We start from the raw sequence: 17772 nt of genomic DNA, 5'->3' as shown, positions 1-17772 counted from the left end.
CGTGGAAATAAGTGTCTTTTTTTCCCTTTGGACATGTGGGTAACTGGAGTGATCTCTAATGCAATCTTCCATAGTGTCTGCTGTGCTTGAATCACATGACATGTCGGGAGAGAATGTCCTTCAACCCAGTGATCCCACACTAGCTCCTCTTAGCTGGATGTCTTACAGTTGGTCAGAATATTGATCCATGACCTCAGACCTATGCCATCCTGTCGGGGGTGGATTCTTAGATCTACCTTGTCTCCGGTGCCTTGTTTCCTGAGTCTGTATCTCTTAATACAAGGCTAGATCTCATAGAAACTCTTTTTTCCTTTTTCTTCAACAGTCTTCCCCAACACTTTACCTCTAAACACAAGTTCCCATTGTGACATTTTTCATCCTTTCACCTATCTATACATTATTTATTTTAAAATAACGATTGCACCCTCACCACGTGCCAGGCAAACTTCCCTGATTATACTTACCTGACTACTGGGAACTCTGCCTGGGGTTCAAAGGAACACTCCTGACAGCTATTCTGCCTCCTGCCAGCTCGGAGGTGTCTTGCTCACTGCTTGCCTCCCAGCCCCCAGGCTGTTCTTCCTCCCATGCCTCTGTCTTGTCTCCGTGATATAAACTCCATCACCTTCAATGACCTGGTTTCTCCTGCTGCTAGATGAACACCAGTTATAGTTATTTCCATCTAACATGTTTGGGAAAATTGGTAAATACAAAGTTCACAAATTATGGCTTTGGGGAATTATCACAGTCATGCTGTCCAACTAAACTGAGTGTTTGCTGTCTTGGTGCAGTCAGCAATGTAGATTAAGAACATTAGTTGTAAGCACTAACGGTAAGGAGATTCTGGAGAGAACAGAGCCCTGCCCCACCTTCAAATGTCCCACCACTTGTCATGGTAGGGGACAGTGGTAGAGTACTTTATCTTTTACAATTTACAAAACACCTTAAATTTTGTATCCTCCAAACACCTTTAGGACCTAAGTTTTGTTATCTTACTTTGCAGAAGACTAAGTTTAGAAAAGTTGGTTTAGCTTCCCCAAGTTAAATGTCTATAAAAGGCAGATCTGGGAAGTGAACACAGGATCAGCTCAAAGCACAGTGTTCTTTCTACAATGTTGTACTGTTTCTAAGTTGAGAGCAAACACATAAACGAACAGCAGCAAAGTTTTGAGGTTCATGTTAAAAGCGTACCTATATAATTAAAAGATAATGTAATCATCAAGTAGTAGAAGCCTCTTCAAAACAGTCATCTTGAAAGACTATAACAGCATTGTCCTAATGCTGTCCTTGCTTAAATCATTCTAAAACTCCTCTTTTGAAATTGCTTTCTAAGTTTTTTAGGATATACTTAATAATGACAAAGATTCAGCCTTTAAGAATAGCTTTACCCTAGGAAGCAGCCAAAAGAAATGGTAAGATCACTGGGAAAATTTCTCATCTCTCAGTATAACTTTTGAAAGAAAATCTGATCTGGGTATCAACATTCTGGCATATTTTTTAAAAAAATCCTATTATAATTAAATTAAAAATCATGACTATGCTATTGATAAATCCTTCAGTAAATATATATGTGATTATTTTTGCCCCAGAAGATAAATTAAACTTACTGATAATAATATAAAATAATTGGCCTTATAAAATACTGAATTGTCATTATGGATTATCCCATGGTTGCTTTGCTTCAAAAGGCTGGTTTTTATCTGGATGCTCAGCAGGTATACTGTAGACAGACTTTAGATATGGCAATGGAAGGAATCTTTATTCTTTTATAATAAGAATAACTTATGAGATGAGAATTTAAAACCAGAGCTCTGGAAGGTTTTTATTTCCAGGTTTGTCAATAACAAATAGGGTGAATTTGAAGAATTTATCTGTGCCCTTTGGACCTGACCTTCCTGATCTTCCAAAAGCCTATATCATGTTAAGATTCCTTCCAGCTCCAACCTTCTATGATCTCAGCCTTACAGTATTTGCACTGACCTGATTCTAGACATTCAAAGGCACATTTTTATACCTTCATATACTATCAAACCATCTCAGTTAATATCTTACCGAAGAGAATGGGATTAAACATTTCTATAGACTTCTGAGGCGGCCTAGTTAAGGACCCTTTCACACTGTTTGGAGGCATCTCAGAGGTCTTTTATTTTTACTTTCAAGGTGCCCAAATCCACACATGGCAGCTCTACTAGATCTTTCTTACATCAGCTAAGAAATTATGGCTGCAGTCATAATTTCTTAGGAAGGAAATACTTCTCAGACGCAGAGGCCACAATGACTGATTTCTTTCTCCAAAATAAAATACTATTTTTCTTTGATTGATTGAAGCAGTGTACTGTTAAGCTCCATTTAAGAAGAGTGAAGGGACTCGGTGCCTGTAGCTCAAATGGCTAGGGTGCCAGACACATACACCAGAGCTGGCAGGTTCAAATCCAGCCTGGGCCTGCCAGACAACAATGGCAGCTACAACCAAAAAATAGCAGGGCATTGTGGTGGGCGCCTATCGTCCCAGCTACTTAGGAGGCTGAGGCAAGAGAATCGCTTAGGTAAGGAGATTCTGGAGAGAACAGAGCCCTGCCCCATCTTCAAATGTCCCACCACTTGTCATGGTAGGGGACACATGTGATGTCACAGCACTCTACCCAGGGCAACAGCTTGAGGCTCTGTCTCAAAAAAAGAAAAAGAGTAAAGGGATATGACTAGCACAAAAGGACAAAAGCAGAACCGTTGGGCAATCCAAGGGAGAGAGAAAAGTAGGGGGGGAGTAAACTTTGGAAGAGATGAAGGGAGAATGTTAAAAAGAATGGCAGAGAATCAAAGGAAGGGAGAGAAAGGGCAGAAAACCAAAATTAGATAAAATAACTGTCAAGAAAAGCCAACTCCTTGAGAGCAAATACTGTGTCATTCATATTTGTGACTATTTCCTATCCTCTAAAAGCTGGCACTTAGTAGATTTTCAGTAAAATTTTCAGAATGGATAAATTACTGAGTTAGTATGTGGAATTAAGAAGGAAAAGATGATATAAGGAAGAACACCATACGGTGGGAGGATTTATAGGAGAAAGGTTAAATGCACTAGGAATGCGTTTATTGGTCAGATGTTCAAAGAAAGGACATGTAGCTCCTACAAACATTGAAAGTGTAGTGAACAGTAAGTGCTTGGTTCCTTAAGATTCCTTCCAGCTTAAGGAAAAATCTTATTCATTTTATTTTTTTCTTTCACAAGACCATGAGCAATGCCCATTCTACTGATGCTCAGAAAATTCTGAAAAAAATTCACATATACATATATACACAAACACCCCACCTGTGATGCATTTAAGTAATGTCATAAATTGCTCCAAAAGTTTACTAAACTTCTCTACCTTGTTAGTCATTTTGATATACCTTTCCATAGAAATATATTAGAAGATCCCAGAGCCAGTAAACTTTAGTAAAACCTATGGGCTAAGAATGGGACATTGTGTGAATTTTTAAACCTCTAAAGATAACTTTCAAGAGAAAGCTGTTTAATAGGGAACTCAGATTCCATGACCACAAGCTGACATTTCTGATGACAACTGTGCTTCCAAAAAGGACATTTTATTGGCATGATGGTTTATTTCGCTCAAGAACATTGATTTTTGAAATTATTAGGTTGCTACCTGCTAAGAGGTAATATTTTATACTATTGTATTTCTTTTCAGAACCAAACCTGTCTCTTATTATGAACGAGCTCTCTTTTCAGATTGCAACTCAAGATGCAAATGTTCAGAGTCAAAATGGGAACCCATGTGTGGTGAAAATGGAATCACATATGCATCAGCTTGTCTTGCTGGTTGTCAAACCTCCAACAGAAGTGGAAAAAATATTGTAAGAAATCTCCTCCTCTAAAGCATATACACAGGGGCCTGTTCCAATTTACGACACCACAGCACTATGGGGGCTCAGCAGCAGACCACCACTGGTAGGAGCTCTGGCTCTTACCTTTGCCTTGTCTTTTCATGTGGAAGCAGGAAATTTAAAAGCATTCCTAGTGGAACTAGAGTTTTTGAAAGAATTGGGGTAAGAAATAAGAGTCATGAAATGGGGTGAAGGAGATTTTATAATTATGTAGCCTATTTCTCTCATTTTGTTTATAAAGAATATTAACCCTGAATGGAAATTTCCTGGGCATAAGGACATATAATAAAATCTGCCTTGAGAGCCTTGTCTCCTGACCTCAAGACCAGTGGTCCCTGGAAGTTTTAGGAGCAGGATAAATAGAGGCCAGTGTTAGGAGGTGTAGCTTCCTGTAGATCCAGGGATCAGGGATCTGATTTTGAGGATGTCCTAGTACTGTGCTGGCTCTGGGACAACTCTGCTTGGGAAATAAACCTGGTTTGTATGATCATGCAAAGAGCTGCAGAGCTGGAATGGAGGACTTCTGTAGGCTAGAAGAGGGTGGTGAGGCTGAAAATTTAAGTAAAAAGCTGCCTTAGTCAGTCCAGGCTGCTCTAACAAATATACCGTAGACTGGGTAGCTTAGACAACATTTATTTCTCCCAGCTATGGAGACAGGTAGGTCCAGTGTCAGGGTATCAGCAGCACTGGTGTCTGCCTGGTTTGCAGATGGCCCTCTTCTGTCCTCACATGGCAGAGGACCAAGAGGAAGGGGAAGCTGATGGCTGCACTCCCATAACCTAATTACACTCCCAAATGCTCTATCTCTAAATACCATACCATTAGGGTTAGGATTTCAACATAGGGATTTGGAACAAACATTCGGTCCATAATGGAAACCAATTATGAAGATAAAATGTATTTCAGACATTAACAGACTCCCGCTTTCAAGCGTTCATTTACATTTCTGTCCCAGACATAGGCTCTTCTTTATCCTCACCCTGTCAGACTTCTTTCTATTTATAACTGATGAAATCTGCCATATTGGATAGTCTTGGAGGGTGAAAATTAGAGCACACATACGTTATTTACATATGCTTATCAACTAGATGTGAATGCTTAGGCAAACATCCATAGCAATAATGTTTGTTGATTTTCTGTTTATTATGCTATTATTTTGACATTTTATTCAGAACAGAAAGGATAGATGTGTAGCAACAGTGAACAAGACTGCCCATCATCTGAAATCCGAGTTTCACCATCCTTCTCGTTTCTTCTTCTTTTTCCTTTTTTTTTTTTTCTGGCTCTTTCTTCCCTTTTTTTTTATTTTGCCCACAATTGCATGAAGTTTTTTCTTAACTAGAACTACCAATTTTGAAGACATTACATGCCAGGGGCTAAAGATACGTGCTCTAAAAACAAAATTACCTTTAAATCTCCTGGACCTTAAATAATTAATTAGTATTGACTTTAATTAGTAAGAACTGAGGCACTGAGATAGAAGACTTACCTAACTCATGTCTGGTAATTGGCAAGAGTTAAGACTCAATAGTATTCAACCTGACACTTGTAAAAAACCAGATTGCTACTTTTTCCAGAAAAGCAAATGCCAGCTTAATTTTGTTCTTTATCTAAAAACTCTCAAACTCTTCTGTGATGAAAACGACAACTCATTTTATGGACACATTCATAAATGAATTTTACAGAAAAACTATTGAGGGTTTATAAAAGTTACTGTCTTTGCCAAAATTTAGTTGATTTGAATGCATTTTTTTAGGATTTAATTTTTAGGATTAATTTAAATTGAATTTAGGATTTAATTTAGTTTTTTTAAAAAAATTTAAATATTTTTATTCAATACAATAATATTATTTTTACACTATAAAATTTTGTCAAATGCCCATGGCTTTAACAAAATTTTATCAAGTGACAAGGCATATAGTTTTTAACCTCACAAAGGTTACATTGTAGTGAGAAAAATATATTTTAAAAATAAATATTTATATGATATCCTTGTAGGGAGTAATAGCTCTGTGAAAAAATAATGTTAGGATAGGAGGACAAAAAGATAGGGGCAATTTTTTTTTTTTTTTTGAATGGGGAGTCATGGGAGGTCTTTCTAATGAAATCTCTGAACAGACCTGAAGTGAGGATGCCAGCCACGGAGCTATTTAGAAGAGCTGCTGAGCAGAGAAAACACTGGTGCCATGAGGCATGGGTAAACTTGCCATGTTTAAGGGGAAGTTCGGCAAGCCCAAATTGTGTGGTCGATTGTGCGTGGCTGATGCCATTGGGAGGGAGAGAGGGGTGATGCAGTCTGATAGCCATGTTTAAAGGTTCATATCGGTTCCTGTGAGGAAAGTAGAGTAAAGCTGAATAAAACAAATTTACCATGAAGAGACCATTGTAATAATCAAGATCAGAAATAATGATGACTTAGACTGGAAAGGGGTAGTGAAGGAGGAAAGGTAAGGTTGGATTTGGTAGAATTTGCTGGGAGATTTTTCCATAGGATTAATAGTTTATAGACCAACTATCTCCCTTTGGATAATAAAATGTATCTCTGCAGAGTTTGCTTTGCTTAATATACTGTAATACAAACAAAAGACTCTTTCCCCATTGTTCGTGTGATGTATATCTATTGTATTGCAAAAAAAATTTAAATAGGTATTTACCTTTAATTTTATTTAAACATGACCACAATAATCAGACTTTTTTTCTATTGTATTACAGATATTTTATAACTGCACCTGTGTGGGAATTGCAGCCTCTAAATCAGGAAACTCCTCAGGCATAGTGGGGAGATGTCAAAAAGATAATGAATGTCCCCAAATGTTTCTCTATTTCCTTGTCATTTCCGTCATCACATCCTATACATTATCTCTAGGTGGCATACCTGGATACATATTACTTCTCAGGTGAGTACAGATTCTCCACATCCCAATTTTAATATGAGACATCTAGAACAGTGATTTCAAATTATTTTCTGTAGAATCATCATGATTCCTTGCAGCTTTTTCAGGGAACCTATCCCACACCCTGTTCTACTTTTATCTGTATTGTACTTAAGTTTATTCAAAACTTGGCTGAACAAAAGTTTTTCTAATTAAAAATGTTTGCAAACGATTCATCTAGAGAATAATGTTTGTACTTATATCACTACAGTCCCTCCATAAATATAGTATGCTACTTCTAATGCTGGTGATAATAATAACTGGCATAGATAAGCTACTTTAGACTAAAGATAGTTTCACCAAATGATAGGAGATACCATTTATAATACACTTTATAGGCTCATCTAATACTATAGTATTTTGCATTTATTATTTTGATATATAGATTATTACTTTTCCTATATATTCTTGCCATGACTGGAATTTATTACTTTTCCTATATATTCTTGCCATGACTGGAATTAATTGTGGGGAATTTTCATGGGTTTTGGATCAGTTGAGGATCTTAATCCGTAAATATCATGTCAATGAATTCAAACATCTTTGCTTATAAAACCCTAAAGGAGTTTTTAAAACTATGTATCCCCTTACAAATTTACAAGTTGATATATAAGAACTTTCTCTCTTTGTTTGAGACAGGATCTCACTCTGTTGCCCAGGCTAGAGTTTCTTGGCATCAGCGTAGCTCCCAGCAACCTCAAACTTCTGGGTTCAAGTGATCCTCCTGCCTCAGCCTCCTGAGGTAGACTAAAGGCGCCCACCAAGACTCTCAGCTATTTTTTTCTATTTTTGGTAGAGATGGAAACTTGCCCTTGCTCAGGCTGGTCTCAAACTCCTGAGCTCAAGGGCTTCTCCTGCTTTGGCCTCCCAGAGTGCTGTGAACCTCAGCACCTGGCCAATCTGTAAAATTTTTTTATCATAAGTGTTTAAATAGTGACTAAGCATTAGTTTCCACTGTATTGTACATATTTTCATTTAAAAATATAACAATTTTAAGTATAAGTCAGTCTTTCAAATGTAGTTAATGGGATCTAAAAAACAATGATTAGATAACCAACATCATCTAATTAAAAATGATATCAAAAGCTCTTTAACAGTCACAAGTGTTATATATACCCTGTTTCTTCTTTTGCTAATATACTTATTCAAATTTCCTGCAGGCTTTTCATGTATTGTAATATAATTTGTGCTTTAGCATTTTTTCTTGATTATCCTATCAGATATCTCTGTAAACATTACATGTGAATCAAAATTTTGAAATAGTTTTATGACCAGGATTCTCAATAATAATATTTTCTTCCTAATTGAATTAGCTTTGCAAGTATCTCTATTGTACAACTGATTTAAAAATATAACAGAATATAATTTTGATGAAATTATTCAACATGAAAAGTCATAATTTACTAGAAATCCTAGAATCCTGGGAATCAATCTTTTATGAGGATGGATTGAGCAGTTCTCAAATTAATTCATAGGTTCAAGGATGAATATTCATTTTTTTCTAGAATAGGACAAATCAAAAGTATTGTGTACCTTTTTTATTTCCAAAAGATTGTATTATGGAAATTAATTAGAAAAGATAAAAATAGAATTTGCTATCCACAAATCTGCCATTCTCCAAATGACTTAAGAAGAAAATGAGGGAGATATTTATATTTGCAGATGAGATCATGGGTTTAAGAAAATATGAAAGCACTGTCCTAGAGTTTCCAGACCAGTGTGGCTATTCAGCACCTTATACCGTGCCAAATAGTTACCTGGGCCAAATGAAGAATCAGGTTATTTACTTACTGTAGAAAACATGTTCCTTACCACCAGTCTCTCAAATTAACTGCAGTTAATTTTGATGTCAGAAGGACTGCCTTGGTTTGAAGGAGGAACATTGTGACTTTTGCCTCTTTTAAAGGGAAACTAAATGATATAAAATGTAGGAAGTACGGTACTTACTGCCTTGGCTAACACTCAACAGTTGTCATATACCATCATGTTTATTACTATTAAAACCCTCAGGTTCATCATATTAATGATGGTCTTGTTATTTTAGGTGTTCTTTTTCTTTTTTGAGAAATGCAGGTCCTCACTCTTTAGCGATAACTTTTAGCATGCTTGATTATATCAGCTGTGGTCAATTGAGTCCTCTGCTTTCAGACCAAAGCCACAAAAAACTAGTTATAGTTTATTAATCCTTTGTTATTGCTTCAAATTCTTATAATTTCTTCGGAATTTAAGGGTTTATTTTTTTCCCGAGTCTTTGCTGTTTTGTTGATGAAACTTGTAATTTCACTTTGCCGCCCACCATTTGAATAGGTCATGTACAAGTGATTAACCTTGTAGAAATAGTAACTCTACACTCTTTGAAGCATGGCATGTGATGGAACATAGCTTTTACACATTTAGCTTTTCCTGTGCTAGTACATTAGGTGGGTTCACCATAAATGATGTTGAATTCTGACATATGTGTGTTAAGCAGATGATCATTTAAATTTTGATTTGCTTCAATTAATTATATAATTTGTAATAGTGCTTGTATTGATTTTAGGTGCATTAAGCCACAACTGAAGTCCTTTGCCCTGGGTATCTATACCTTAGCCATAAGAGTTCTTGGTAAGTATAATCTATTTCATGGTAGCCATCTTTATTTTATGGTCGCCATCATAAATATATTTTGAAGACTTTTGAAAAAATTTTTACGGGATTACCATGCATAGCTAAATGATGCAGATAATTAAGCCCATAGTCTTTTATTTTCTTCCTTCATTTCTTTATTCCCTCTCTCTTTTCCTTGACTCATCCCTTCCTTTGTTCCAGAAGTATGTATTGAGTGTCTGTAAGGTGTCCTAGATATAATAAAGAGATTTTATGAGAGTAATCACAATTTTTTTTAAATAATCTTGTCTCTTCTATAACTCCTATGTTCTCGTGAAATCCATTTCTCCATGGTAGAGCTCTCAGAGGAAACCAAAAATTATTTGTAAGAAAGGGGGAATACTAAATATATTTTTTTCCAGTTTTTATAATGGAAGAAATCTGTTGAGCTACTCTCAATGTTCATTACTAAGTTATGTCATTAGACAGAATGATACAATCATTCAAATAATTCAAGCAAATGAATTTGAGTAGGGATTTTTAAAAATGTAATTGGAATTGTTTTCTGACTACCACATCTTTTAATATATATTGGTGGAAACCCATAGAAAACAATGAAACAGGCAAATAAGCTTTTGTCCTTAAAGAGTTGATATTCTAAGCAGAAAATAAAATCATTGTAAATGATCCTCTGTAGTTTAACCAACAGGAAAAACTATCTAGGAAGAAAAACAAACTCAGAGGTTTAAAAATTTAAAATTGAAATTAAATTTAGTTTACATAAATCTTAATATAAAATGGCTACATGTTAAAATACAATATAATTCTGAAAAAATTGGAAAAGAAGTGAAAACTGAGGTGTATGACATCATGGCTGGTTTTAATTCTACAATAGGAAAATAGAGATTATAAAAGTGTTAGATTGGCACCAGCCATATATACCGAAGCTGGATGGGTTCTAACCCATCCGAAGCCAGCTAAAACAACAATGACAACTGCAGTAAAAAATAGCTGGGCATGGGTGGTGCCTGTGGCTCAGTGGGTATGGCACTGGCCCCATATACGGAGGGTGGTGGGTTCGATCCCAGCCCCGGTCAAACTGAAAAAAAAAAAAAAAAAAAAAATCCGGGCATTATGGCAGGTGCCTGTAGTCCCAGCTGCTCGGGAGGCTGAGGCAAGAGAATTGCCTGAGCCCAAGAGCTGGAGGTTGCTGTGAGCTGTGACACCACAGCTCTCTATCAAGGGTGACAAAGTGAGACTCTATCTCTTAAAAAAAGAAAAAAAACTCAGATTATTGAACTTGAAGCATATCCCTGGCTAATATTTATCTCTATATTTAATTAGCTTTGGAAATACATACAGTATGTCCATAAAGTTCGTGTACAATTTTAAATTGCACACTATTTTAAATTATACTTGAACTTTATGGCCACCCTATATGTAACCTAGAAAGCAAAAGTGGTTTCAACTAAAATAAATAATTGATAAAAATAATATTGGAAATTAGCAAAAATATCATAAGCAAAGTCAAAAAGCATATGAGGTACTGGAAATTTTATAATTTACTACATACAAAACAGGCAAGTGGCTAATATCCCTACTGCAAAGAGAAGTCCTAAGCTTTTAGAAAAAAATATAATAGAAAGTCTCTTTGGTCTTCTTCTCTCACCCCACACATATATTTTAAAAGTAAATGGTGGACATCCTGACACTTCACTTCTAAGTCCCTCAGCTTGTATTGAGCAAGTACTTGTCCTATATAAGCACAATAGTATTCTCACATTCCAAAAAATTAACCTGGGTATTATACTCTACCTAAAATATATTCCACAGTCAAATTTCTTTCATCATAATAACAAAATCTTCTAGAGCATTTTTTCCTTTTGGTCCAATCAAGGATGACAAATTTAATTATCTTTTTTTTATTTCTAACAATTTCTCATGGGGCGGGTGGGTTTTTGTTTCTTTTTTAGTTTTAAGCAACATTTACTTTTTTCAAAAGACAAAGCCAGTTGTTCTGTAGGCTATCCCACCATTTGGATTCATCTGTTTGTTTGCTATTGAGTATGTTCAGGTAAAATGCTTGGGTGAGACTGCTGCACAGGTGAGATTGTGTACTGCCAGTAAATCATATTAGGGTGCACATAGCATGTACCTTCATTGGAAATTTTAAGTTTGATGTCTTGGTGAAAGTGGTGTCCACCAATTTTTTTCTATTGCAAAAACCCTTTTGCAGCTAACAAGTAATCTATAATATGATACTTTGAGATTATGATACTTTTACCCAAATTTAAAGCAACCATTAATGATTCTAGATTAAATCAATTATTACATAGGTAATTTTAGGTACACTTTTGAATACAAAATCTATTGAAATATTTCCCATTTGCTATAAGAACGAATGAATAATCTCTGAAATTTAGATGCATTATGAATATTCTCAGCTAACTCTAAAAATAGTTTGGTGAGAGTATTCAGTATAAGGATTTTTATGAAAATGTTTTTTCAGTAGAAAGCAATTTTACAGTAGAAGGAAAAATATAAATGTTTGTATATAGTAGAACCTCTGTAAGTTGATTATCCAAAGGACTGTAACTAACTGATCAACATGTGGAGGTGGTCAACATAAGGAACTAGGCCTACAGCCCTGATATGTACATGTGGAGCATGCCCAGTCTATGAAAATTAGGTCAACTTAAGGAGGTGGTCGATGTAGGGAAGTGGTCAACTGTGGAGGTTCTACTTATATGGTTAAAATTCAAATGCAAAGAAAAAGTCCAGGCAGTTGATGAGTGAAAAAGGCAGAGAAAAAGCTGTACATCCTGGGAAAGTAAACTCCACGTGTGTGTAGAGGGTAGAAATGGGGGATGGAGGCAGCTGCTACTTAACCCCAGCCAGTTAGTTATCACCATGGATTTCCAGATAACAAACCTCTTAAAAGAATTAGGAAATCTGCAATTCTACATGAAACATTTTGGCTTTTAAATATTGGCTATTAATTAAGAAACAAAAACCCTATGTAGGGGTTTTTGTAGACCTATGTAGACTAAATAATAGATGTTAATGGAGCACCGATTTAAAACATATATAAAATGTAAATAGAGATTTGAACATACTGAAATCTACTTAAAATACTTTGGTTAAAATTTATATAAGAGAAATATCTTTTCTCCCTAAGGATGGATTAAATTCACAGCAAACTTTTATTAACACTCTGCTAGGGTTTATAGCATGAGAAAGAAGGCACATTTCCTGCCCTTGTATAGCTTACAACGTAGCAGGAAAGGAGACCTAACAAGCCTTTACAAGAGGATAAAAGGTTTTGAAAGAAGTACAAGTGCTACCAGAATAGAATAAAAAGAATGAATGTAAAATAGCCCGTCTTGAAGGAAAACATTCAAACTAAGATTCAAAATGTGAATGCGTTTTAAGAAGAGATAGGGCAGAAGGTTTTGGAATAAGGAAAACTATGCATGTATAAGATATTCAGGGAAGAGGGGAGAACATTTTAAGCACTCAGAGTAATCCAGTAGTATTGAAGCCTGAAATGTAAAATGATGAGTGTTTTCCCAAATGAGGCAGGAAATGTAGATGGAGCACAGGATCCAAATAGCTACTCTTGCCTTGGAGCAGAAGCCTGGGAAAATCATCTACTTAATTGAATGATCCAACATCTGTATGATAAACAGATTGGAGAGGTCAGGGAAGGAAGTGACAGAATCATGAATTGGCTCTTTCTTTAAATTAGGGCAAAAGTAGGGGCCATGGAGAGAAGAGAATGTCCCTAAGCTATACCTGGGAAGTAGAATTGGCATGATTTGGGGGTAGATTAAATGTCATGATGATCAAAGAGAGGAGAGAGAAAGGGATCCAAGTTGACACCCAAGCTTGAAACTTTAGCAATGGGTGGCCCTTGATAAAAGGGCAGCTCTGGGGAGGAAGACATTAGCTCATGGAAACATAGTTTGGGAGGTAAACGAAAAAATGGCAGTTATTGGGTAACTCTGGTGCATGGGAGAAAAAACTGGGCTAGAGAGATTGGTTTTGGTCATTTCAGCCATTCATTTCCCAAGTATTGATTAGACTAAAAGTAAGTGTTTCTGGATAATCACTTGTAACCAAAAAGACATGTGTTTTCAATAGCAATTGTTTGTATTCTCACAGCAGGAATCCCAGCTCCGGTATATTTTGGAGTTTTGATTGACACTTCATGCCTCAAATGGGGATTTAAGAGATGCGGAAGCAGAGGATCCTGCAGATTATATGATTCAAACGCTTTCAGGTACCAAACCAATTACATTCCCACCTCTCACTGCTATAAAGTTCCAGGTTTATCCAATGCCCCTGACATAATGTCTCTCGTAGTTTCACTGCTTGTAGGGTAGAGGATAATCTAATCAAAATGTGCTCTGTATCACCAAATAATTCTATTTTCATTTGATTATTTGGCTAGATGTTTGATATTTTTTCCAATTCCTAACCTTGACTGCTATTTTAAGAGAGTAGAAAAAATATGATGAGAGGGTCCAGAAGAGAGTAGAATTTTGCACATAAATGGGTAATTCCCTGAAGTTCACAAGCATTTAAATTTAGGTCACATTTTGAGTTTAATTCTATTCTTTTTCAAACTGAGCCAAACTGTACCATTGACGTCAGATATAATCCCCCTGGGCAAGAGTTGGATTTGGCTCTAAATCTGTCCGGCTTTTATGGCCAAACTGATGTTCAATTATTCGAGTACTTAAAATGCATAAAAGAAAAAGGTTTCCTCTGTGTGGGTGAGTGTGTATGAGGGTGAGGGGCACAGCTTTTTCACCGGAGTGTCATTCAGCTCAATTCGCCAACATTTAGTCCCTTATTGCTTAAAGCAATGGTTCAATAGTTTAGCAGGAAGAAGGATTTAAAAAAAAAAAAAACGACTTACAAGCTGAACATTTTCTAGAGAAATAAACTTGGGGCTGGACCATCTAAGTTAGACGCTAATTGGACAGACCATCTCAAATAAGTGTGTTTGGTTTAATAGGCTTTGATGTTGTGTGTGAAATTTATTTTGGTCTTTAAAAGGGACCTGATTTGTGAGTATAATTTAGGCTTTATTCACATTTTTTTAATAAGTCCATATTCATTTTAATGTAGAGACAATGTTATTCTAGCCAAGACTGGGAGTCCATTTCCAAGGTGACTAAAATGAAACATTTAACCCATCCTTCCATCCTTTAGCATCTTCGGACAGGGCACAGAACTCATGGAAGAAACTGATTCAAGCCTCTGGTGTACTCTTAAATCATTCTGCTTTACTGAGAGCTCCCATTCCCCTTAGCATTGATTCATGCAGTTTTTCCAGAGGAGTGAGTTAGGGGAAGGTCTGAGGATAGAGTAAGCACATAATTTATCATTCAAACCTGGACATTTGAGAGTGAAAGGTGGTACTATTAAAATTACACTGGGCTGACACTGGCATAAATCGGAACTGTTCTGGGAAAATAGAGACATATGGTCACCTGGCCCAGGAATAATTTACAGAAAGGATGGAAGTGATTATGTAATTAGTAGCTGGAAATGATGGTACACTAAGAAATTGCTTTATGTTAGTAAAGTGCCTTCAATAGTCTACCTATCTTCACAGAAAGGCCTTTTATAGCCACCAAATCTGCATTCTTAAAGAAAACCATCAGAATGATATCATTACCTTCCTTGTACATTGTATTTCAAGGTGGGTAGCTGTAATAATTATGACTCAGATTCTTTCTTCTTCCAGACACATATATCTGGGACTCACTGTGATATTGGGCATGGTATCCATTTTCCTAAGCATTGCACTACTTTTCATTTTAAAGAAAAATTATGTTTCAAGACATGAAAACTTCATAACCAAGAGAGACAGAACAATGGTGTCTACAAGATTTCTAAAGGAAAACTGTACTACAAGTGATCATTTGCTACAACCTAACTACTGGCCAGGCAAGGAAACACGACTTTAGAAAAATAATGACTCGAAGCCAGGTTTTCTAATCGGTGGACATTTTGCCAACAAATAAATTTTAAAGAAGAACATGTTAAATGTGTAATTTCTTTCTCATTTCAAAAAAGTCTACTTTGTTTTTGACCCTAGGCATTAGATAATATACCTGATAATAAATATTATTAAACATATTACAGAGGATGCAAATGATAAAACTAATTTTAAACCTTGTAATTCATATATAATTTCTTATATTATTTTTCTCCTTTATTTTGCCTTGTGTTCATCGATATGTATTAGCTGCAGTTCTAGTAGAACAATTGTCCCTGTTTGGTTACATTTAAAGTAATTTCTAAACTGAGTTACTTGTCTAAAGTAAGAGAACACTGCTAGGAAATTAGTCATGCCTTGGACTTCAAGTATCACCTTAATGATGATGTTAGGATGGCGCCAGAATGGAGAGAAAGATTTCACTTTAAACTCCTCCTTTTCCTTGAAATACAATAATTGATATAGAAATGTGTAGTAGCAAGTGATCGTGGGCATCAGAATTTTGGATTATTAGCTCATCGACTATTCATTTACATATGCTTCTTGTGTGATACTGTAAACGACCATGGTTGTAAAGTAATAAAGTTAATGTTAACATCCTTTATCAACCTTTTATGAGTTCAGTAGATTAAAGAATATTGTTAAATACAATACTGCCCGTATTTTAATGTATGTAATCTCCTTATTTATATACATGATGTGTTTCTAAAACATGCTTGAAAGTTGGATTTTCAAAAGTGTACAATAAATGTAGGTGGTGTAATAGGAATGGAGAGTGATGGATGAATGATGGGAAGGCAGGGGGGACATCTATTAGTGCCCCACCTGTCATCCATCATGGGGTCTGGGGACTCATGGATAGGAAGTTGCCACTGGTACAAACTGCCACTATCTTTCACTGCAGCTAAAAAGTCCAAGCCAGGCATTTCCTCTTTCCTGGCTCCTTGGTGCTCCTCTGAGTAGTGTTCATAGGATCAGCAGTCCACCATCTTTAATATCAGCTTTATCATGTATTATACTTTTCTTCATCCATCCAGCTATATAGAGGGGCCTGAACCTTCCAAGAAAAGCACACTTAAGACAGAGACCTCCCTAGTAAGGCATCCTTTTCAGCTACCACCAGCTCACAATCCAATACTGTCTGTATTCTGTTAGTCCTATACAAACCAGAAAAGATTGGGTAGAAGAAAAAGTTGGGTTAGGAAAGAAAGCCTGAATGACATTTAGTATGAGTGAGAACACAGGAGTCCCTCAAATGCACAAGAGGAGGACCTGCACTTATCAAGAATATTTTCAAGGTCAGAATGGAGACACATAATTCTACTACATACCACCCACTCTAAAAATTGTGTTGCTAGCCTGGGCACCGTGGCTCACACCTAAAATCCTAGCACTCTGGAAGGCCAAGGTGGGAAGATCACTTGAGCTTAGGAGTATTAAGATCAACATAAACAAGAGTGAGACTCCATCTCTACTTAAAAAAAAAAAAATAGAAAAATTAGCTGGATGTTGTGGCAGGTATCTGTAGTCCCAGTTACTCGGGAGGCTAAGGCAGGAGGATCACTTGAGCCCAGTAGTTTGAGGTTGCTGTGAGCTAGGCTGATGCCATGGCACTGTAGCCCAGGGCAACAAATTAAGACTCTGTCTCTAAATAAATAAATTAATTAATTAAAATAAAATAAATAAATAAAAATGGTATTATTTAATCTTTAAAGCAGTCTTAGTATCAGAACCCTCATTTTATATATGGTAAAACAGGCTAAGAGAGGTTAAATAAATTGCTTATCCTTGGAGGGGTATAGTCAGGATTAAACATATGTATAAATCTAAAGTTGTCTTTCCAAGCTGACACAATATGACATTAAATAAACAGCTTCTATCATTGGTAATGTCTCTGCCTGGGTTTATTTCATTAAATCAGTTTGCTACTTTCATTGTCTTCATCTGTATATTTCAACAACACATTGATAATCAACAACCATTATACATCAGAGAATTTATTCAGCCTGTTCTTTTCTTTAAATATTGTTGATTATGGTTTGAAATTACTATACACCAAAATGTGCTATTTGAACTTGTCAGGTAATTGAGGGCAACCCTTTATAATTGTGGAGACTTGGCATTGCAACACAGTCCTCAGTAGCCTTTGGAATAAACAGAACTCATCAGCAGGACACTTCTAACAGGGGAATCTGTTTCAAGTGTATTTTGGAGTGTAAGTCCAACAAGCAAGGCCAATTCAAGAATGCAGTAGCCTCACTCAAACAGGGAAGAGATCAAATAGGACAGACAAAATGGTTTGCAGTCTTTTAAATGACCCCTTAAATGCCAGTCCCATGAATATGAATGGGAAAAATG

At 36.1% G+C, this 17772-nt stretch overlaps 1 protein-coding gene across 6 annotated transcripts in view; it reads left to right on the top strand.

Annotated features, from left to right (window-relative positions):
• The window catches only part of SLCO1C1 (solute carrier organic anion transporter family member 1C1), a 58052-nt gene extending 40773 nt beyond the window's left edge, over positions 1 to 17279 (top strand). For 5 of the 6 annotated variants that reach the window (XM_053555851.1, XM_053555849.1, XM_053555852.1 and 2 more), the window contains 5 exons: positions 3687 to 3852; positions 6595 to 6779; positions 9355 to 9419; positions 13566 to 13683; positions 15160 to 17279. In XM_053555851.1, coding sequence (XP_053411826.1) covers positions 3687 to 3852; positions 6595 to 6779; positions 9355 to 9419; positions 13566 to 13683; positions 15160 to 15382 — 757 coding nt within the window. In that variant the 3' untranslated portion in view covers positions 15383 to 17279. The remainder of the gene's footprint in view (positions 1 to 3686; positions 3853 to 6594; positions 6780 to 9354; positions 9420 to 13565; positions 13684 to 15159) is intronic. The other variant, XM_053555854.1, reaches the window with a different exon arrangement.
• Positions 17280 to 17772: the final 493 nt, after the last annotated feature.

This window comes from Nycticebus coucang, chromosome 12, assembly GCF_027406575.1.
Source record: "Nycticebus coucang isolate mNycCou1 chromosome 12, mNycCou1.pri, whole genome shotgun sequence".
In the NCBI taxonomy this organism is placed as follows: Eukaryota; Metazoa; Chordata; class Mammalia; order Primates; family Lorisidae; genus Nycticebus; species Nycticebus coucang.
This window is presented reverse-complemented; position numbering and strand designations above follow the sequence as displayed.